The 23,427-nt window shown below is 33.6% G+C and overlaps 1 protein-coding gene across 1 annotated transcript in view; it reads right to left on the reverse strand.

The window, feature by feature from the left end:
• The window catches only part of LOC106872534 (cdc42-interacting protein 4 homolog), a 197,327-nt gene that overhangs the window by 11,350 nt on the left and 162,550 nt on the right, over positions 1 to 23,427 (reverse strand). The window contains exons 10-11 of the mRNA XM_052965856.1: positions 16,142 to 16,290; positions 6,484 to 6,516 (exon numbers count right to left, since the gene is read on the reverse strand). Coding sequence (XP_052821816.1) covers positions 6,484 to 6,516; positions 16,142 to 16,290 — 182 coding nt within the window. The remainder of the gene's footprint in view (positions 1 to 6,483; positions 6,517 to 16,141; positions 16,291 to 23,427) is intronic.

The raw sequence follows: 23,427 nt of genomic DNA on the forward strand, positions 1-23,427 counted from the left end.
CCCTGGTACTATCAACTCGGATAGCTGGTCCCTCTGTTGGGTCGACATACGGCAGGCTCTCTTTCTCCCATTCATTCTCTTTATTAAGCAATCTATCGTAGTGGCATCTCCAGACCTCTTTCTTTGCAGCCTCATTTAGTGCAAGCGTACCATCATCCATGCAAACACATTTCTCTCCTACAACATCACTATTCTCTCTCCTACACTGTCTTGCAACACGAAATACCTCGAGTCTTTGGTCCTCACGGCGCAGAACATTGGCAAATCTTTTCTTATCTGCTTCCCCTCTGGCTAAATAAACCTGTCGCCTAGCCTCCCTTCTGGCACATTGATACATAATCTATATATAATGTATACAAATTTGAATTGTCTGTAAGTATGTGAATTGCCTTGTATTTAATGACTACAAAATTAACATCAATAAATCCATGTATTATTTATTCACTATCTTACAGGGAAGTTTGTATAACTTTTATCTTGAAAAATAACAACTGAATCTCTTTCAAACCACATTCTCTCAAGAAGAGGATGAAGACAAAAAGTTAAAATACAGTAGTATTAGCAGAAATGCAAAAAAACTGGACACGAGTCGTAATATCAGAAAGAGATTTGAAAATTTGTTACACAACATAAGCGCAGGAGTGGCTGTGTGGTAAGTAGCTTGCTTACCAACCACATGGTTCCGGGTTCATTCTTACTGCATGGCACCTTGGGCAAGTGTCTTCTACTATAGCCTCGGGCCGACCAAAGCCTTGTGAGTGGATTTAGTAGATGGAAACTGAAAGAAGCCCGTCGTATATATGTATGTGTGTATGTGTTTGTGTGTCCGTGTTTGTCACCCCCAACATCGCTTGACAACCGATGCTGGTGTGTTTATGTCCCTGTAACCTAGCGGTTCGGCAAAAGAGTCCGATAGAATAAGTACTAGGCTTCCAAAGAATAAGTCCTGGGGTCGATTTGCTTGACTAAAAGGTGGTGCTCCAGCATGGCCGCAGTCAAATGACTGACACAAGTAAAAGAGTAAAAGAGTAACATCAAAATTATTTTTTTCTTCTTCCTTCAGTTTGCCACAACTCTTTTTTCCTCTTTCTTTTTGTCTTTTTCAAGTGGAACAAAGAGAGACAGAGAATGTGGGATACACATGAAGAAAGAGTTACATATAGTGAGGAGGTGATGATGTAGGTGAATCATTGACATGAATAGTTCATAGTGAAATTCTTGAGAGAACCCCCCAATGAAACTACTATCATGAATAATGTTAAACATATTAGACACTGCAACATAATAATCTTTGATATCAGACGGAAAAAAAAAAAAAAAGAACCATAGATTTGCTTTATCAGGACATAGGTTAACCACAACATCAATACAATAATAAAGCTGTAAAAACTGGTAAAAGGAAAAGAATTTAAATACTCAATTAAGCAACCTAAATCAGAAACTCTGCTTCCAAATACAGAATCCTTTAAATACAACAATATGCAAATAGCAACAATGACTGATGTATACATTGCTGCCTTATGCATGCATATATTTGTATTAACAAATGTGAGACATATCTATACCTGATAAAACAACATGCAATTTGTCCTCAAAACATATTCTATCTCATCTAACAAGGAAGACTTAACATGGTACTGCAAAATATCAGAAACAGCAGCCAGAATTTCCCACAAACCACATCGTATTGTTTCATATAAGCTTACATACATGCATGAAGCAGCAAGAAAACCTTAATGTCAGATACTGCAGTTAATTGTCCCTCCAATCATATACTTCTGTCCTTTGATACAACCCCCAGGAATTACCAAGTACCTTTGATAGTATGTTATATATATTCTTTTACTGGTTTTAGTAAAAGAAAAGTGATGCCAAGCTAGGGCATCACTTTTAATAGCTAAGTTACTATTTTACATCAGCAAACACCAAGCAGGTTTGGTACACAAAAAACACCAGTTTTTGTGAACCAAATTCTACTTGTCGAAGAAAACTTCTTAACTACACAACTGTGTTTGTATCAATATACACATTTGCCTTACTGTGAGCTCTCAGCTCTAGGAGTCACAGAGGCACTGTCATGACAACTTATCTTGGGTATTTTTAGACATGGTGGTCTCCATATCTCAACAGCCAATTTCTTCCAGAAAGAGAAAAAATTACCCAGTACAGGTGATCTTGGTGCAATCAATGCAATGCTCCAATAACTCAGGCAATTTATCCATATGTATGTGTATGTGTATACACAGAGAGAATAGGAAGAAGGATAAAGTACACATGTAGTGTAACTATATGCAAAGCTTAATATAACATGCAGAAGCTAGCTCATATCCTTATTCTGTCAACTTCATGGTAACTGTTTAACTATTATCTTTCTTATACACGCACACACATGGATCCATATACCTGCATGCCACTTGTTATTTCTGTTAGCTCATTTTCATTTTATTTATGTAAATCATCTGGGACATGAATGTGTTGTACTCTCTTTTTGTATTTGTCTAAATATCTTGTTTGCTGGAGAAAACATAGGACAACTGCTGGGCTGATGACATCAATTGAACACTGAATAAAGTAGAAACACATGTCCACAGCTGTTCTCCTGCTTCAAGACAACCAAACTGACTTTTTCCTTAATGGCATGTCAAATGTTGAAGAGTTTTTCAAATTATCCCTCATCCTTCTCATATCATGGCCCTAATTGTCACTAGGGAACTGTTCTCCTTCTCTGGAAGCAGAGATGACATCAATAAATCGAGAATATATTTTGTATGGTGTTTAATATACCCTTATTTGTCTTTACTGTACATACATACATGCACACACACACACTACATACCCATACACAAATGCAGTCTGTAACTCATAACTACTTTCACCCATGTGCACATGTGTGACAAAGCAGTCATTCAACATGCTAGAAATGGCAACCTGAGCATCTAACATTGACATGGCCAAAATCACATTATCTGGTAGTTTTGGCAGTGGTGTGGCAGAGTTATCACCTGCTAGCAATATAAACAAGAGTGTTTGTAAGTACCAAAAGCCCATATGAGAGGTTCTCACTTAGTAAATATCACAGTATTTTGTGTTCTAACATGACATCCACTTTTAAGTGGGGATAAATATTACTTTTTGGTATTCATACTGCTTTTGTTGCTAATAATTATTTTTACAATATAATGATATACAAAAGGACTGTACAATCACAGCTGGAACACCTTTTATCATATGTCTGTTCAATGAAAACTAACACAAGGCTAATATATATATATAGCAACCATATCACTATCTAATCACACACCTATAGTCCTAAATAAGGAAGGGCACATTTGACTATGAAGGCCTTGATATAACAAAGAAAGATGGAATGATGACAGTTGGAACACATTTTGTTACAGGTTTGCTCAATCGGGCCTAACCTGAGTAACCAATGTCAGAGCTTTTTGAGTACTGCAAGAAAAAGCAGCCAATCTTCTTCAAATCATGTATGCTTGTAACAGTTCTATCACAATGCTACATCAACACCTAAAGGAATATTTTCATGGTTTATCAACATGCTAAAAATAGCAGTTAAAGCATGGGTGAAAGGCTTTTATAGATGGTTTGTTTAAGCTAGAAATAACCAAATTTCCTCCAAGTTATACATCTTATTACTTGAAAATCGAAATTCACCATATATGAAAACAATTGTGAATGTTAAATATGTTATCTTTAAAAATCATGTGTTCACTCTACACACATACAGCTTTTACTCATTGCAGTCATTGGAATGCAGCCATAGTGGGACATCACAATGATGGGATTAGTCAATGAAATCAACTATAGTATTTACTTTTAAGTCTGGTACTACCAGTCTCTTTTTGTCAAACAGCTATATGACAAGCCAACATCAATTATCAAACTGTAAGACACAAATACATACATATAAAAATTTACTCACAAGGCAGTGGTCAACCCAAGGCTGTAGTACTGAGGGACTGAACCAGAAACCACATGGTTGTGAAACAAATGGCTGTGTCAATAACACTACACACACTTAAATGTGAATGTTCTGTTACAACAAACTATATTGTGGTAGATACCATGAAAGAAACTCATATTGGCTTTTGGTGCAAAATTCACTTGTTTATATCACTAGTGGGGAGAAAAATCCCTTCCATCTCCAATGCTGAAACAACCAGATCACATGATTTCGACCTTCCTTGGTCTTGTCAATGATGGACACTCAGCTGTTAGAGATAGCAGCAACTTATCTCCCCACCAGCAATATATAGAGAAACTGCTAGAACAGGTGCTGGTATCGTGATTAGCCAGTGAGCTTGTTAGAAAATATATATTAGCAACAAAGGCAGTATTAATACTGAGAGGTAATATTCATTAGAACAAACTATACTGCATGCAGTAGATACCACAAGAGAAACTCTCATACTGGCTTTTGATGCAAAATTGACTCTTGTTTATATTGCTAGTAGGGAGATAAATCTCCACCATCTCCAGTGCTAAGACCACCAAATCAGGTGATCTGGTAGTCTTGGCACTGGAGATGGCAGGTATTTATCTAATTGCTAGCAATATAAACAAGAATGTATTTTGCACCAAAAGCCAATATGAGAGTTTCTCTCATGGTATCTACTGCAGTATAGTTTACATTACCGGTACTAGGATCAATTGTTTATTCTCTCTCTGTGTGGAAGAAAATAGTTGTATTCAGATCTGGAGATGGGCTTCTACCAAGTTATATTTTATTCTTTTTTACTTGTTCCAGCCATTAGACTGCTGCCATGCTAGGGCACCACCTTGAAAAATTTTAGTTAAAAGACTCCTAGATACTGAACCTGAGATCATGTGACTGGGAAGTGTGAACTTCTTAATGACACAGTCCTGTCTGTATCCATGGTGGATTTAAGCTCAGATTAAAAAGGAGGATAACTAAATACAACAAAACACTTTATTCAATGCTTTGTGTGTTTAAGGTGTTTCCTTTGAAACTATATAGTTACAAGTTCAGTCCCACTGCATGACAGCTTGGCCAAATCTCTAAGCCAGCCAATTCCTTGTGAGTGGAATTGAAAGATGGAAATTGTATGGAAGCCTATCATATTACATTGTGTGTGTTTACATTCTGCAACAGCTTCACTTGAAATTGCTCAGGTAAAAGCAACTGACAATTCTCTGTTGACAAATTGTCTTGCACTTCACTTTTTAAGTGAAGTAAAATAAAAAAACCCTTACTTGAAAAACACATAAGAGTTAGCCACAGGAAGAGCACCAGGCTGTAAAAGAATGCCTCAAAAATATGCCCACATCCAATTTTAAATAAATTAATTAATAAGTTTGTTAAATGATAATAAACTATTTTTCTTTGTTTCCGTGTTGTTCTGTTCTTGATTAATATCCAAATGTAATACTATTTATACAAATCCATAAGAATGTTACAGCTTTATAAGAAAATGATATATGCTTGAGTAGGTTTGAATAGACATCCTTGGTTGTTCGGGAAAAATAAAATCTCAATATTTATTTTTCTAATTTGACTGAGACCCAAGAATACTAATAATGAACTTGTGAGATTTGGATAAAAATAAAATAAGAGCTGCATCAAATACCTGTAAGAAGATAAATACTCTCAGCATTTGCAAAGAAAAATTTATTTGTTCAATGATTAAATCCTAGGTTTATTCAATTCATTTATACCTATATTACTAAATATTAGTATATTCCTGTAAGCTGAAAAATGACAAATTATCTGTTAGTAAGTATTTATACATTTCTCTTAAGTCAATGCAGGTTTTAGAGGTGGAATATTTGAAATATAAATATTCCATGAGATTGGGATTTTTGGAAGTTAGTCAAGAATAACAATGGTAGCAAATGTCCAAATATCCCTACAAAAAGAAAAAAAAAGTACCAGTGAGAAGATTAAATTTCATGCCTTGAGAGGAAAAAAAACCTTTTATATCCTGTCAGATATTAAATTTCCTTTTGTTTTTTAGAAAATGGAATCCCCCACCCAATCTTCTCAAGCTAAGTAATATAGAAATGAAGATGTATTAGAGTTAAATAACTAGTTACAACCAAACTGTAAATGAGCAAGGTGTTAATATTCCTAATATAGAGGCTTTAGGAAACAAACAAGAACTGAATAAGAAAAAAAAAAAAAAACACAGAACCTATTCTATGTATTGTTCTGTTCATGCATTAGAAGAGAAAAAGTGGAGAGATTTCATAGTGTGAAATTCTGGCACAAGTTCCAGCTTTGGGAGGAGACATGGCCAAGTTGGAAATTAATGTGAATGAGCAACATCATAGCTAAGGTAGTAAAATTTTCTGGTTAAAATTTTTTTAAAGAAATTTTAATTTTTTTTAAAGCAAAAAGTATTGAGAGAAATTTGGGTGAAATAGACATGATCCTTGCTATGAAGTTATGAAGGTGTTAAGTATGTTTTCATGACTTAGTGCTACTGGCATAAAATCCCTTCATACCCATTTTCACTGTCTTCTCTGCAAGAACCGTGCCTAAATAAAGAAAGAAAAACATTGTTTTTAAAGACATGTTTATTTATGGTCATGTGCAATCTCTGATGAAGACATTTTCTTCATTACAAAAAAAGTGTCTTTTCCTGTCAAATTGAAACAGACGAAAGAGGAACTTGGCAACTATATGTATTCTAGTTCACAATGATTGTTAACTAAATATTTTAAATATAAAGACTTTGATGTATATGACATGCTAAACTAAGTGAAGAAAATAGTAAAAAAAAGAAAGAGATTAAAAAGAACACAAGAAATGGACAATTATTTAAATAACTAAAATACATATGGAACTGTTTGTTTTTGGGCAATGGAGGAGGAAGGATTAACTACAACTAAAATATCCAGTCTAACACTGCTAACCACATTACTATGAAATTGAAATGGCACCTACAACAATCTAGGTATACTGAAATGAGCAGAGTAATCAATATTTTTCATATATTTTATAATAAAACACATAAGAATAAATATTAACTCTAATAAGAAAATCTATAGATATTGTACAAAATCATCAAAAGAAACATGCCAGATATCAAACAGAAATTGCTAGATTAGCCCCGAAAATAAAACCTGCTCACTACAACAGAATTTTTATTTTCTGTCACTGCTTTACATTAATTTTTTCATGTTTAACCCTTTAGTGCTTAAACAGGCCATATCCAGCCCAAATATTCTACATGTTTTATATTCAAACTGGCAATATCTAGCCTCTCACACTTAACCTACATTGACATTCTAAAAATAAACAATCACATCATTGAAACCTCAAAGCTATAAGATAATGCATGACTAATTCAAAACAATTTGAGTGAAAAAGTATTACATATAACAGAGTAATCTGAACACTAAAGGGTTAAATATATGGGATTAGTATTTACTGGAGCAGCAATTTCTTATTGTTTGAGGACCTCATCACTACTAAATCCAAAAGTCATAAGCTTTGTTCATAGAGATGAAAAACATACTAAGCTGATAAAACAGATAAATGTAAGTAATTTCTAAAGTTCAATGCACAATAGCTTAAGATGATTTTCAGAAATTCATTCAATTCAGCACTTTTTCAAACCATTATAGACAATAAAAGTTATAATAAAGCGCTTTTGAACAGAATCATAAATGAAAATCCTCACCTCTTAATGTGACTGATTCAAAATCTTTTTGCTATTTACATCTAACTGACAATAAAAAAAATTGATAAGTCTACCATTAGTGAAATGAAATAGCTTTCTTTTTATGATAACAGACACTGAAATATATATCACATTGCAAGCCATTGTTAAATTATGTCAAATATTTGATGCTATGAAGAATACTTATTCATAAAGAAATATTTTTTGACTAGGTACAAATCTATGGAAAAAAAAAAAAAAGATATTAGCTGGTATTCATTCCTTCAACCATAGGAGAATGAAAAGCTAAGTTGACCCACAACATGAACTGAACTCAAAATGAGTGTTCTGCTCATGTAGCAAAATGTAACAAATCATATACTAAACAAACTAATAAGATATAAATAAATATTAAGGTTTAGCTGTAGTCTGATGAATGTGAAATGCATGTATATGAATGATATAAATGGTGACAAATGTATACATGTGATTGTTTGGCAAATGTGTAATAATTGAAAGTGCATGAGGAAAGGTGTAGGCAGGAATTCCATTTGATGTACTTAGTGTAATCACAGGAAAGTTAACAGAGAAAGTAGTATTCATGTGTAGAAGCACATGAGCCGTAGAGTCTACATATATATGGGAAATGGATTTTTTTTAATGCCCTGGAGGCTCTCTAGAGGTTGTAGATAATTTCTGTTACCTAGGTGACATAATTAGCAGTGGAAAGGATATTCCAAGAGTGTAATTACTAGAATAAGAAGAGGATAGAAAAAATTAAAATAGCTTTTACTTCTGTTGGCAACCAAAGCTCTCTCCCTTGGAGTGAATGGTGCTTGTGCATAAACTGCAATGCTACATGGTAGCAAGATGTGGTGCCTGAATGCAGAAGATACATGAAGATTAGAGAGAAATCAGCATCATCATCATTATCGTTTAACGTCCGCTTTCCATGCTGGCATAGGTTGGGCAGTTTGACTGAGGATTGGTGAGCCAGAGGCTGCACCAGGCTCAATTTGTTCTGGCAATGTTTCTACAGCTGGATGCTCTTCCTAACGCCAACCACTCTGAGAGTGTAGTGGGTGCTTTTTACGTGCCACTGGCACGAGGAACAGTCAGGCGGTTCTGGCAATGACCACGCTCATGCTCAAAAGGTATTTTTACGTGCTACCTGCATGGGAGCCAGTCCGGCGGCACTGGCAATGACCATGCTCGAATATTGTTTCTCAGGTGCCACCAGCACATGAACCGGTAAGGCGATGCTGGGTATGATCATGCTTGAATGGTGCTTTTCACGTGTCACCGGCACGGGAGCCAATCCGTAGCCCTGTGCTTTTGACATTCCACCGGCACGAGTGCCAATCAGGCGGTACTGTCATCAGCTATGTCAGCGATAAAGAAATAAAGTGAGTATGCTCATTGGATGTGCAATGTCAGTGTACATGTATGAAAGAATGCTAGTATATTGCGAGAAAATTAGGCATAAAAGGAATTAGATGTAATGTGCAAGAGAAAAGACTACACTGATTTGGTCATGTGATGCATATGGTTGAGAACAGGTGCATAAAGAAGTGTCAGTCACTTAAAGTGAATGGAATTTGTGGAAGAGGGAGACCCAGGAAGACCTGGGCCGATATAGTGAGGGCACCAATCTCAAGATGCTGAGCCTTAAGAAGGCGGTGACAAAGGACCAAAATATCTGGTGCTTTGCTATGCTTGAAAACATCTGCCCACTACAACAAAATTAATATCCTAAAAACAACTTGGAAAATGCTTGTATATGGTGAAGCTCTGCTCCACCTCTATTCTCTGCCCCAAAAAGCTTCTCCGTACTCTCATCACTTCTTTATCTCTGATATTATCTGTCTATCATAATCACCTGATAGGCACATACTATGCACCTCACCCTTTCATTACTTCTTCTCATAACCACTTCCATTTCTCGCATCTTTTTCTGGCCATGTTCTCTCCTCTTTGCTATACTCCATCCACCTCTTTCATCCCCTATCTCTCCCAATGCCCACACATATGTAACATAACCTCCTCTCCCTTGAGCCATTCTTACATCTCTCATCCTCAATTACTACAGCCACTCTATTCCAGCAAACCATCTCCCCTTATAATCATATGAAATTTTCCCCTGTCCCCCTCCTAATCCAATCCTCTGTACCATTTCACCTATATTCTTCCCCATTGTGCCTTGAGGGTATGTCCTGACACATATCCGCCACCATCTCTCCCACTCTATCTTTCTCTCCAAGTCTTCTCCAACTAGGATGTCTTTGTATCTCTTTTACAGTAAGATGCCTATCTCTATCCCTCTCTCATTCTTTTAACCTCACATCAACTGGTACAAAGCCACCTCTCTCAATACTATTCCCACCTCCTCCCAGTTGAGGTGAATGTCTTGTCTTGTAAGCTGCTCGGTGACTCCACCAGTGTTGGTGCCACACAAAAGCCCCACTTAGCATTAAGAAAGGTATCCAACCATAGAAACCAGGCCAAAACAGACAACAGAACTTGGCAGAGCCCTCTGGCTTGCCAGCTCTTATCAAACTGTCCAACCCATGCCAGCATGGAGAATGGACATTAAGTGATGATGATGTGCAAGCTATGGAATAAGTAAATATGACCAGTTGGTCTGTGCACATATCTAATATATTCACTATTGTATTAATATAAATATGTGAGTGATATATTACTATGTTAATGCCCAGCCGTCTATAATTATCTAGGTGTCAATCATCTAATTACACATCAAAGAGCAATATTGATTTCATCATTCTGTTGGAAGTTAGAGCTTAAAACCTCAAGTCAAAGAAACTGAGATTAGTAATAGGAAGATTGTAATTTGGCTTCTTGTTAGAGCTTTGTCAGCTCTGCAACTATTAAATTATAGCATGCTTTAATTTATTCACGGCGATGTACAATAGTGCAAACTTGACAATTAAGTTCTGATGAAAATTACAGAAGGTGCTACACAAATAAATAAATTATTTAACTTCCATTTTTTCTATCATCGTAGACATCCATAGAGTGGTGGATTGACAGAATCTTTAAAGCAAAAAGAGCCTTGTGGAATTTCATCACGGTTTTTACTTTCTGAGTTCAAATACTGCTAAGGCCAACTTTTCTGTCATCTCTCTGGGGTAGATAAAACAAAGCACCAGTCAAATACCAGGAGTTGATGGAAGTATCTACACCCCAACTTACAAAACTGCTGACTTTGTATCATGAATAATAGCTTCACTAGCTGTCCAAAAGGACAATCAATGATTCATGCATTGTTGAGAGGAAATTTTTGAATTGAAACAGATGTTTGAATATAAGTTGAGTATAAAATTTCAAATTGGAATTTATGACAATACAAGAATCAAATTCCTGATCTTCCTGTTATTGATCCTCAATATTGGTTCATAAAATATATTTACAGCAAGAACTCCTATGCAATATGATGCTGCTTTAGATAATAATCATGAATGAATATGTAGAGTTAAATCAAACATTTCATCAAATGTTTGATTGTTTGGAATAGATTAAACTCCACTAAATTCAATCAAATATAAAGAGGACATGTTTTTAGATGTGATAAAAAAAAGAAAAAAAAAAGTAAGCAGTATCTATAATATCAGTTGCTTTTTAAGAGCATATTCAGACTAAGAACCCTCTTTATTTTTTGTAGATCAGTTATCTTTCATAGTGACAAGATATCCTTCATAATGTCAACAAAATACATAGTGTTACCTGTAATAAAATGAAGTACTCAGCTAAATTCTTAAAGAAAAATTTAGTAAAATAACTTAGTCATTATTAGATTGATGTTTGGAACATAACATGAAATTTTGATAGGTTTCAATCTAAATCACTTTAAAACAAGGAGTTTGTATCATTGAATTAGTGGTGAATTAAGGTTGGCTGGTATCAAAAGGGCTAATCTACTGAAGCTATCATGTAAACACTAAAATAAAATGAACAAGTTATCAAATTAGAATTACTGCAGTTTATTAAGTTATAATGTGCAAAAAAATGTTTAATTTGAAAGCTTACTATATCTCAATCCCAACGTCTCATATACAGAGTAGTAAATACTAAGATAAAATAATGGAGACCAAAAATTAAAAAAAAAAAACTTAACTCCAAAAATTAAATGAAACATCTATCAAAAATAAAATCTACAGTAGTTATATTGGAAGAAAATAAAAAATAATTTACTATTTGAAGATACATATATGTCAGTGCAAATATGCATATATTGTATGCATGTGTGTGTGCATACACACACACACACATTTATGCCCAATCTCACAAATGTGCAATGGAAGATGAAAGCGTCAAATGGACAAGTCAACAATTCAGTATTATGCGCTCATATGAAACTGAGTTATATTATCTGTGAAAAGCTACCATTACATCTTAGAGGAGATATCTTGCTCACACAACATTTTTGAAACCAGCTCTGCTTATAGGGGCTTGCAGCAATAACTTCATTAGTACTACTGGTGTTGAATGTAAAACAGAAGATATTGAATAGGTCTAACCCGACAAGATGTGTATTAGCTGCTGAATAGAGAAAATAGTTTAAGATGTGTAAGAAATGTTTTTAAAAACAAGTACTTGCCTTTCTAGTTAGGCTTTAGTGACAAATCATTTGATAAATGAACAATCAAAATACCATATAGATAAATACATAGTTGGGTAATCATTATAATCCAATACAGTTCATGCTAGGCTTTATGTGACAAATACAATAAATGACAAAAAAAAAGAAAAAAAAAGTCTAATTTAACACTTACTAACCAACAGAATCAATTAAAAGCCAGTCTTCAGTATTTAAAGCACGATCTAAAGATTTAAGCTTTCTTCTCCATTGAGGTGAAGGTTTCAAAGAAATTCAACATTAAATTGTTCAAGAAAATTGAGCATGTTTTTAAATACTTTAAAGATTTTGACAGTATCAGAGAGAATAACCTCAAATAATAGTAGGCTAAAAAACTTTTGCAAAAATACAAGGAGATTGAGATGGTAATCTTCTAGTATAGGGAGGTAAAAAAAGTAAATAAAAATACAAGGGAAATAATTTACGTCTTACTAGTATTATCCGTACTACTCTGATTGAAGTTAACTGTTTATATATAAATCACACACGTGATTGAATATCATAGTTTCTTTCGTTTTTAATTGACGAGTGAGGATTTCGTTTTGAGGAACAATAAGTTGTTGTGCAGCCGGTCTTCCACGAGGCATTTTTGATCTCTATGATATTCAATCACGTGTGTGATTTATATATAAACAGTTAACTTCAATCACATGTGTGATTTATTTATAAACAGCTAAAAAAAAAAAACACATTTCAGAGTAGTATGGATGATACTAGTTCTTACTAGTAAGTTATTTCCCTTGTATTTTTATTTACTTTTTTTCACCTCCCTATACTGGAAGATTACCGATTGAGATTATGAATGATTCTATGGAATTCTTCAAGCTCAGCATTATGAATTACAGTTGAATTGTATTTACATAGAGAAATTTAATGGAGAATAGGTCAAATCAAATGGATCAAGACCAAAGGATCTAAGTAAAAATTATGGGAGTACAGAAACAAAATTAGTTACAACTTTACTAAAGAGTCCTGAATTGGAGAAGGAAAACTGACAAAAAGTTAAAGCAAAACTATTTTTCAATGCTTTCATTATATTTAAAAAAAACAAAATGGGAAAAATTTTTTTTTTTAATAACTTCAAGAAGTGTGAATATAGAAACAGATATAGGATAAGATGGAAAACATCACTGTATGACTTTAAAATAGAAACCCTATTTTAAGATATAGTTTGAAGATTGATCTCAGGACCTTGAACCTCATGGAGATGACAAAGAATCAGGATAACTGGTGATATGCAGTTTTCCAGAAGACCCGCTTACCTCAATGAAACTAAGTCCTGGTAGAGCTGTGTGTGTGTATATATACACACATACACACACACATACTTTATTTGTGCATTAAGGCTACCATTGGTTTCATGTTAAGAAATATCTCAACAATTCTTCAAGCAGGTCACATAGAAAAATTGGTGTTCATCTCCATTTTGGATAAAAACAATACACAAATAAAGGAGCTTTAGCCACTAATTTGGTGTTGAGCACTAATTGTCATTCTTCAACATATATATGCACAACAGAGCCCTTTGCCTAAATTCTTTCCTCCTCAAGACATCCACTGTCATTTATCACCTTCCTAACTGCAGTTCTTTGATACTACTTTTTTACACAGAACCATTTCACTTGTTATCCATCCTCCATCCATTAATATTGTTCTGTCCACCCACACCTTCACTGTGTCACTAAATTTTCTCCCTCACCCCATATATCTCACTCTCTTCATACATTATGCCTGCCTCTTTTCCCCATCCACTTCTGTAACTTGTCATTTCTCTTTCATCCTTCAGTTTACTGCATCATCACTACTACCCTGCTGCATTACACTATCAGATATCCCTTACTCCTCCACTCACTACTGGCCCTTCTGTCCCACTCATTGCTACTCCTCTAGTCCACCTTGACAACTCATCATTACTATTATCACTTTCTATCACCATGGGTCCTCTACAATAATAGACCTGTTCTGTTCTGGCCCTTTCATACTTTATCCCATTCTACTCCTTATCTCCAAGTATAAAGTTGCCTTCTCATCTCAGGGTTCATAACCTTACAAACTGCATGACAACCATACTAGTGCTGGTGGCACAAAAAAAGCACCCAGTTATATGTGTCAAGTTGTTGGCACCCAACCACAGCAACCATGGCAAAGCAGACAGTGGAGCATGATGCTGTCCTTTGTCCATGGGATCCTATCTAACCCATGCCAGCATGGAATGATTAAGAACAAAAGTAGTAGTAAGGATTTCTAACATAAAAAATTTTCTTCATTATGTGACTGCTATATCCTATCATCATCATCATCATCATCATCATCATCATTGTTTTAACATATATTTTTCCATGCTTGCATGAATCAGACAAGAGTATGTCGAGGCAGAGCTTTCTATGACAAGATACCCTTCCTCTTGTCAAGCGCCATTGTTTCCATGTATGTTAGTCAGCTTCCAGTTTGTTGAACAACAAATAACCCAGATGTGTCTACATGGAGAACTGGAAAGAAATGAAATCATATAAAAGCGTCTTCTGTTTATAAAGATCCTGCAACATGTCAAAATGTCAGGAAGCCTGGACATGCTTTTGTGGTGCACTGGAAGCAAACGACACCATCAACAAAGCAAGTGTTTACAATCAGCAAATGAAAGACACATGTAGACAAGGGAAATATGAACTGGTACAAACACACAAATATATGCAGGCTTCTTTCTGTTTCCATCTACCAAATCCATTCACAAGGTTTTAGTCAGCCCAAGGCTACAGTAGAACACAATTGTTCAAGGTACAGTAGTGGTACTGAACTCGAAATCACATAGTTGGAAAGCAAGCTTCTTAACTACAGTCACATCTGTGCTTATTATTCTTGTTTATTTATTTGTTCATTATAAATGTTTTAAAAGTAGCAGTCTAGCTCCATTGTTCTTGCATGATGAAACAAAAAGAAATGCTGTATACAAAAGATTAAAGCAAATAATAATTCTTTCTACTATATGCACACAGCCTGCAATTTTGTACCAATTTTGAAATAAATATCAGTCAACCTCAGTGCTTGAGTGATACTTATTCCATTGACTCCAAAAGGATAGAAGGCAAAGCAGACCTCGGTGAAATTTGAACTCAGAATGTAAAGACTGACAAAATGCTTAGCAGCATTTTGTTCAGTATGATAATGACACTGCTAGTTCGCTGCCATATTAAAGCAAATAACTTCAACAATGATTTCTAACATTCATATGATTTAATCAACATGTATATATTATTGGTCCTTATTTACCACCAACAGGCCTGCTCTATAGCTTTATCAATGCATCAAAAATTCCAAAAGGTTTTTGTGGAAAATTTTATTGTACATGCAGCCATGATATACAATGAAACAAAAACATTTAAAAAAATAATTTAATACTTTTCTTTGTTTTAAATTAATTTCATCCTTAACTATAGATTTACTACTACAATAAAATAAGCTTCATTTAAATCTATATGGCAAAGCTTACTCCATTGAATTTTAGCTGACAGACATCAAATAAAAGATGTGATTAACCTAAGGTGCAAACTTCAAATAACTTCAAGCACTGAAATTTGCCTAATTTGTTCCAAAGCACTGCCATTTGTAACAAGATGGTATGTAATAGTTACCACAGAATAGTTTCAACATTATTTTAAGATTTTTTGATTTAGATCTTTTAAAATTTCACCCCATCTTTTTTGTAAATAACAAACAAGTACACTAACCAAATAAAATAAAGCAGCAAGAACATATAGATATGTAAACATAAAAAAAAAAAAGGAAAGAAATTTTTCAGTAACATGATGATCAAATTTAGAGCAATTACCGAAGAAATACTCACGCATAGTGGTGTGCAATGGGAGTTCCTGGAGCAGATATGTAGGGACCTGTATTTGACTGAACGCTGCTCTCAGAGGGACTGTTAGACAAAGAGTCATTAGCAGTACTGTGTCTTCTAACCACTTTGCCTTCTGCATCAGCCATGTAATTCTGCAGCAGAAAATAAAATATTTTAGATAACTTCTTTAACACATACTCCATTTCTACCTACCATCTTTCTGATTGATTTTCAAACCATACAATTCTTGTTCAAACAAACATACAAGAAGGATAATGGCTCAAGGAAGCAATACATATACGACACTAATTTTTGTTCTTCTTCAAAGTGACAACCTGATAACATATGGAGAAAAAATTTCTTCAACCCTTTCAAACATGAAAACATATTATTTCAACTTAGAATTACATGAAATGGAGTACAGTATAAGACAATATAGCTTATTTTCATCCCCTGCATAGGCAATATAATTCATTATGAGAGCTTAAATGAAATATATATTTGATGTCTTAAATATACTTCTTAAACAAGCTATACAAATATAAAATGATCAATCTGTTATTAGTCAACATGCATGTTTTGATTATATGTATCTTAATTTTCAATGAGGCTACAGAAAATTAAACTTTTAACATAGGTTTATAAGTTTGCAAACACAAACACTGAATAGAAATATTTTGCATCAAAACAGATAAACAGGTAGCCAAACAGGAAAGAAAATTTTGTTTTAATGGTTTATATTATCTACCCATCAAAAAAGAAAAAAAAATCAAGACATTTAGAAACAGTTCCTCTGAAGCAATGAAGCAAACAGAGCTGTATAGCAGTCAAGTTTCAGTAAAAAGCAAATAAAGTGAACAGATTTAAACAATTAGACAGATATAACTGGTGAAACACATGATAGTTCAAACAATATTTATCACTATTGACACAATAAATTCTACTGAAAACTTAATCCATATCTGAGTACAGCATATAAATTTGCAAGGTGACCATTCAGGATAATTTGATGGTAGAGTCCAATCTATTTGGTTAGCAAACAAACGTGAAAACGTTTGTTTGATATGCAATAACCTATAATGAATCAATATTTTGCATAGGGGTATTATATTTCAAACCAACACACTTGTTAAAAGGCTTATTAACCCTTTAGTGTTCAGACTGGCCAAAACCAGTCGAAAATAATTCCCCTTTATTTGTTTGAACCAGCCAAATCTGGCCATATCTCAAATCACTAAAAAAATAAACAAATCACATTATCGAATTCTCGTAGCTTTCAGATAATGTGCGATAAAACCTTTCCTGCCTTTATTCAAGTAAAAATACCATGAAAGTTTTTAAACCTCTTGGTATTTTCAATGTTTGAAGAGAAGTGTATATCTTAGTTCTTAACGATATGGCATCAGCAAGTAGCGATTACAACTTCAACAGTTTTACTTTTGATGACGTTTGTTGGATGAGGAAGATTTTGATAATGAAAGTGATAAAAATGAAAGTGATGAAAATGATACTGAAAACATTACAGCGACATGGTTTTTGGTTACTACATCAACCACAATTCCCAATTTCACAGAAAAGACTAGTCCGCAACACAGTCTACTTCCCAATGCTCAACCATTAGACTATTTATTTTTATTTTTACCGAAAAGTTTTTTTGAAACTCTCATGGAGGAAACAAATAAACATGCTCAATGCATAATTTCTATTTGTGGAAGACCTGATCCACTATGGCAGCCAACTGATACTGCAGAAATGTGAGCTTTATTTACTATAAACATTATGTTTGGTATCAAGCAGAGACCTCGACTGTGGAACTACTGGAGTCCTGATTTCGAGCATTATGTCTAATTATAGTTAATTCATATATTGTTTATGTAAAAAAAACCACAAGGTCCCTCTACCACAGAAGGACTATGAGCATTTGAAATTTCAGGTTGACATCGCATCTCAGTTACATGAGGGCTATTCTTCCAGAAAGCACAGAACTGGAAGAAACACAAAATTAACTGAGATGGATGTCAACAGAGAAAATAGTGACTTCCATAAAGTAGAAAAAAATAAATGGAAGAAAAAAATGTTTGCAGACTGTGTTCGCTGCAAAAAAGAAAAACTGTGAAACTCATATATGTGTTTGTTTTGCAAAGTGCTCTTGTGTAAAGGGTGCTTTGGACAGTTTCACGATAAAAATATGGCATAACTATATTTTGTTGTTTGATAGTAATACTATCATATATTCCTTCCATTTTATTACAAATAATATGTGAAAGTGAGAAATACATATTAATTTGTAGTATGTTACACACCTGTATTCACCTTTGTCTCACCTGTTAATGAGGTTTTTAATTAGATGCATTATTATGTAAATGTATTCATTAAATTGTGTGAGAGTACATAGCCAATGGTATATTGACAAGTAAAAGAGTTTTGTACTTTATTTTCAATGAAAATGTTTGAATGAAATATAGAGAAAGAATAAAATCTTGTACCAATTACAACTGTATTTTAATTAATGTACCTTATCTTGAAAAGTGGCAAAATTGTTGGCGGTTAACATCTGGGATAATTTTATAAACAAATCAAATAGGTAAGAGGCATTAAGAATTTCAATTTTAGTGTTTAATCAGTGTTATTGCTTTTACACCTGTTAATTAAATGTATCTGCCCATAAAAGTCAAAATTAATCAGAAAAATCAGCTAAAATTGCATAACTATAAACCACTGGTATATAAGCACCCACTGACAAAATTTCAAATCTGTATGCAAAGTTACAAGCAAATACCAATTACACCTGTATTTTAATTAATTCAAATTAATGTACCTCATCTTAAAAAGTGGCAAAATTGTTGGCGGTTAACATCTGGGATAATTTTATAAACAAATCAAATAGGTAAGAGGCATTAAGAATTTCAATTTTAGTGTTTAATCATAGTGTTATTACTTTTATACCTGTTAATTAAATGTATCTGCCCATAAAAGTCAAAATTAATCAGAAAGATCAGCTAAAATTACATAACTATAAACCACTGGTATATAAGCACCCACTGACAAAATTTCAAATCTGTATGCCAAGTTACAAGCAAATACTGTGGACACCCCTCTTGAACCTGAATAATTCAAAATAAATAAACATTACATTTGACAGATTAATCTGAACACTAAAGGGTTAATGCATTATTGTTTATTAAGTTATGAATTAGAATATTTATTTGGAACATATAAGTTTGAGCATAATACAAAGGTCATGAATTTTTCAAATATTTAACCTTTAGCACACTGCATTTTCTGTAGAATTGTTTCCCCTGTTACTGTCCTGTTACTACAGGAGAGAAAACTCATATGACATGATGCACCAACAGTGTTCTAAAGGTTAAATAATTTCTTGTAATGACAGCAAACCAACATTTCCTTATTATTATTTTTATTAATTATTATTATTATTAGCAATAACAAGAGTGTGATATGATCTGTAATAAATAGAGATTGGCTCTGTTTATTGAATTGAACAATATTTTGGCAGTGTCTGCCTTCCTTGGGTTCAAAATGGAAAAATGCATAAATACAAAAATTCAAAATATGTGTGTCTTTATAGGCAAAATGGCACCATCAATTTCTGCTTTTTCAAAACTGGTAACAAGGAAAAATAAAAAATAAAATAGGAAAGACAACATTTAGTCAAAAAGTTTTGTGTAAATGTGATAGAAATCGCCTGTTATTTTGTTCATTCTTCATCAATAATTCACAAATATATTTATCCTTGTGTTTTGAGGAGTGAAATGCAGTAGAATCAGAATATTTTCAGAGAATGTGCACTTTCAAGTATTCCTCAAAATTACAGTTGTGTGATATAAAATGTTCAGTAAGTTCTGTTGAACAACTGTTAATGTGCCTGACATCATTTTTATCCCCATTGAATCTTTATTTTATTGTTCTGCTGTGCAACCAACATAAATCAAGTTGTGTTTGATGCATTCTGCTGTGTCCCACCTTCTGAATAAATCACAACATTTCTATTATAGTCTGTGAACAGGGCCTACCTCTGTTTTTCAGGGTACATCGTTCAAAAACTCTAATGGTAGTTTTATTGGGGTTAGAGGCAGTGGTTACCTTACATTTTTATGGCATCTACAGGCTACAACAAATGGATGAAAGAATATTTGTTTGAAATGAGGATATTTTTCTGAAGTACACTGGTAACTCTCATGAAACACTTTTGAAATACCAGTGAAATTTTGGTGCCAGTTAATCACTAAAGGAATTTAATCACAAATTTTACTTTGGCTGATAAAATTAAACATGAAAGTTTGACTTTCCTTGCTAACTTTAGTTACGTCATTTGCGATTTCATTAAATCATGATTCACAGTAACCGTGTTTGACATAATGGTGAACAAAAGTATGTTTCCAATAACCCCCTATGTCAGTACCAATCTGTTTTATCTTTAAAACCTGGGACTTTTGATTTGACTTAATTGCATGATGTGGATGAATGTGAAGATGATGTGGATTTGCAAAATAACTGTCGCTGTTCAGCCTTCTGAAAACTTAATTTTTGTGTCCAAAAATTTGACACTTGTTTTTGAAAAACTCAACAAGGAATTTATATCGGGCTTACTGCCATAGTGTTTTCACAAAGCAGTTACAGAAATGCAAAAACTTATGTAAATTACCCTGTGACTCTTCCCAAACAAAAAGGATATCATCAATGAACTGTAACCAGAGTATTGGTTCATGACTGTGCAGGGATCTGAATGTCTCTCATAACTGTTATTGGGGTACCCATGGTGTATCCCCTCATGGTGTTACTTTATAACATATACTTCAATAATTTACTGAGAAAATTAGATGGAATACTTTAGTTTGACCATTTTTCAAAGGCATCCATGCAAGCCTCTCACTCTTCCCACTTTCATCGTGGTCAATGTTGGGGTATAGTAAAGAAACATCCATGGTTACCAAAAAACAGCTTTTGACACTACTTCCCATGTTGGTTATGTTTGAGGGAATCTATACAAATCCTATCACATAACCATACACAATAATAAAATAAGCAACATGAAACCTTTTCTATATGCACTCATGAATTCTCACTGATATACAGTTTGGATGTCATATGATCTCACTTAATTAAATGAGTATATCTACATTATCATCATATCCTTTTTATCTTTTTATTTTATAGATTCTCATTTTTCCCCTTAATTCATATTTATGCATCCCACCTAAATTATAATTAATCGAATACCTATTCAGTTGTAACACTATTGTTATTAAATGTTTTTCAAGTGATGCCAAATGTTTTGCTTTTTCATTTTTAAAAAAAATCTATATCCAACCACTCAAGGAGAAACCACTTCTACCCACCTTTAATAGGTATTTTCAGCACCACATTATTCAGTTGCAGTTCAAGCCAGAGTTTTAGAGATAAGCCAAATTGAGCATACATAGTACATACCTGTTACATTACATCAATTGATTGAAAACTCCTTATATATATATATATATCTATATCTATATCTATATATATATATATATATATATATATATATATATATATATATATATATATATATATATATATATATATAGGTAAAGTAAAAGTTAGAGGCAATACTTGACAATTGTAAGCACCTGTGTATGCCAGCTCGTGGTTATGCAAAATACCGAAAGGAACTTCACCTCTTATATCGCACCTTTCTTCCTCCTTTAACGCCGATGTGATATAATTTCTTGGGAGAGAAATACTTTTGCGGCTGAAGATAGCTTTGTATTGTCAATTACACACTGATATAAAGCTTGAAACACGTGTACCGCAGAATCCTTTGTGTTTTTGTTGTCATTTTTGGCATTTACAATTTATATATATATATATATATATATATACATACACACACACACACACACACATACAAGTGGGTACCCAAAAGAAACTGGAATTTTGCAATATCATTTTATTCACTTAGTTGTACATGTTTATACATTTATCGCCTTCAAAGTACTCTCCATTTGAAGCAATGCATTGGTCCAGATGTGTTTCCACTGCTCGAAGCAGTGCTGGAACTCTTGCAAAGTGATGCCCTTTAATGTCTCTGTCATTTTTTTTATTCAACTCTTCCACATCTGCAAATTCTGTAGTACCAGCTTTCGTCACCAGTGATCACCTTCGAAAAAGGGTCTGGATCAATTTTCAGCTGTCCTTTCAGTTCATGACACACATTCAGTTGTGACTGCTTTTGATCTTACATGAACAAGGGAGATGCAAATTTTGCTGCAACTCTTTTCATTCGCAATTCTTTGTTCAAAATTCGTTAGCAAATGCTCCAGTATGCACTAGTTATATCAACAAGTTTGTCAATTGTTTGGCGATGGTTCTCCATGATCAGTTCATGAATTTTCATGATATTTTCATTTGTTTGGAAAGTCAACGGTTGCTCTAAACAAGGTTGGTCTTCAATTCCTAAAGCATGAAAACCCCTTGTAAACCCCCTTGTAAACTTGTGTTTTGCTTGTGGCAGTGTCCCTGTAAGCTGTTTGAAGCATGACAACTGTTTTGATTGCTGTCTTCCCCAGAAGAAAACAGAATTTCATAGAAGCATGCTGTTCCTTTGTTTTAACCATCACAAAAGTCAATGAAAAGGGGAGAAGCACTGCAAAACAAAGACGCACCATGTGACAATATGACTTCAATTGCCGATGCTGGTTGGCAGACTGATGCCTGAAGGTCACATCAAGTGGCTTTTAGCTGTGAAAGCCTGAACTACAACGGTCTTGTCCCACAGAAAATGTTTCCAGCTACTTTTGAGTAACTCCTCGTATATACATATAAATATATACAATACGTATATATACATATGCATACATACATACACATTCATTCATATATATATAATAATAATAATATTAATAATATTATTAGGGATAAAAATCCAAAATTACAGGTAAAAACTCAATTAAAATCAATTTATTAAAAATTAAAATTAAATTAACTTTCACAGTATTAAATATATATATATACATATAGTTTTAGGGAAAAGAACCAAGGTTCATGAACTCATCGATGAAAATCCACTGTCACATATGGAAAAGTTAATAAGTAAAAGCACAATAAATAAGTATAATATAATACAAAGTAAATATCATAAGATAAAGATAATAAAACGACTACACCTGTTTCATAACCAATTTTCAAATAGAAAGAAAATTTAAATCGATTAAAACTATCAAAAATCAATTCTATTAAAAAATATAGCTAATCAAGATTAGCTATATTTTTCTATTTGAAAATTGGTTATG

Source organism: Octopus bimaculoides, chromosome 2 (assembly GCF_001194135.2).
Source record: "Octopus bimaculoides isolate UCB-OBI-ISO-001 chromosome 2, ASM119413v2, whole genome shotgun sequence".
NCBI lineage: Eukaryota > Metazoa > Mollusca > Cephalopoda > Octopoda > Octopodidae > Octopus > Octopus bimaculoides.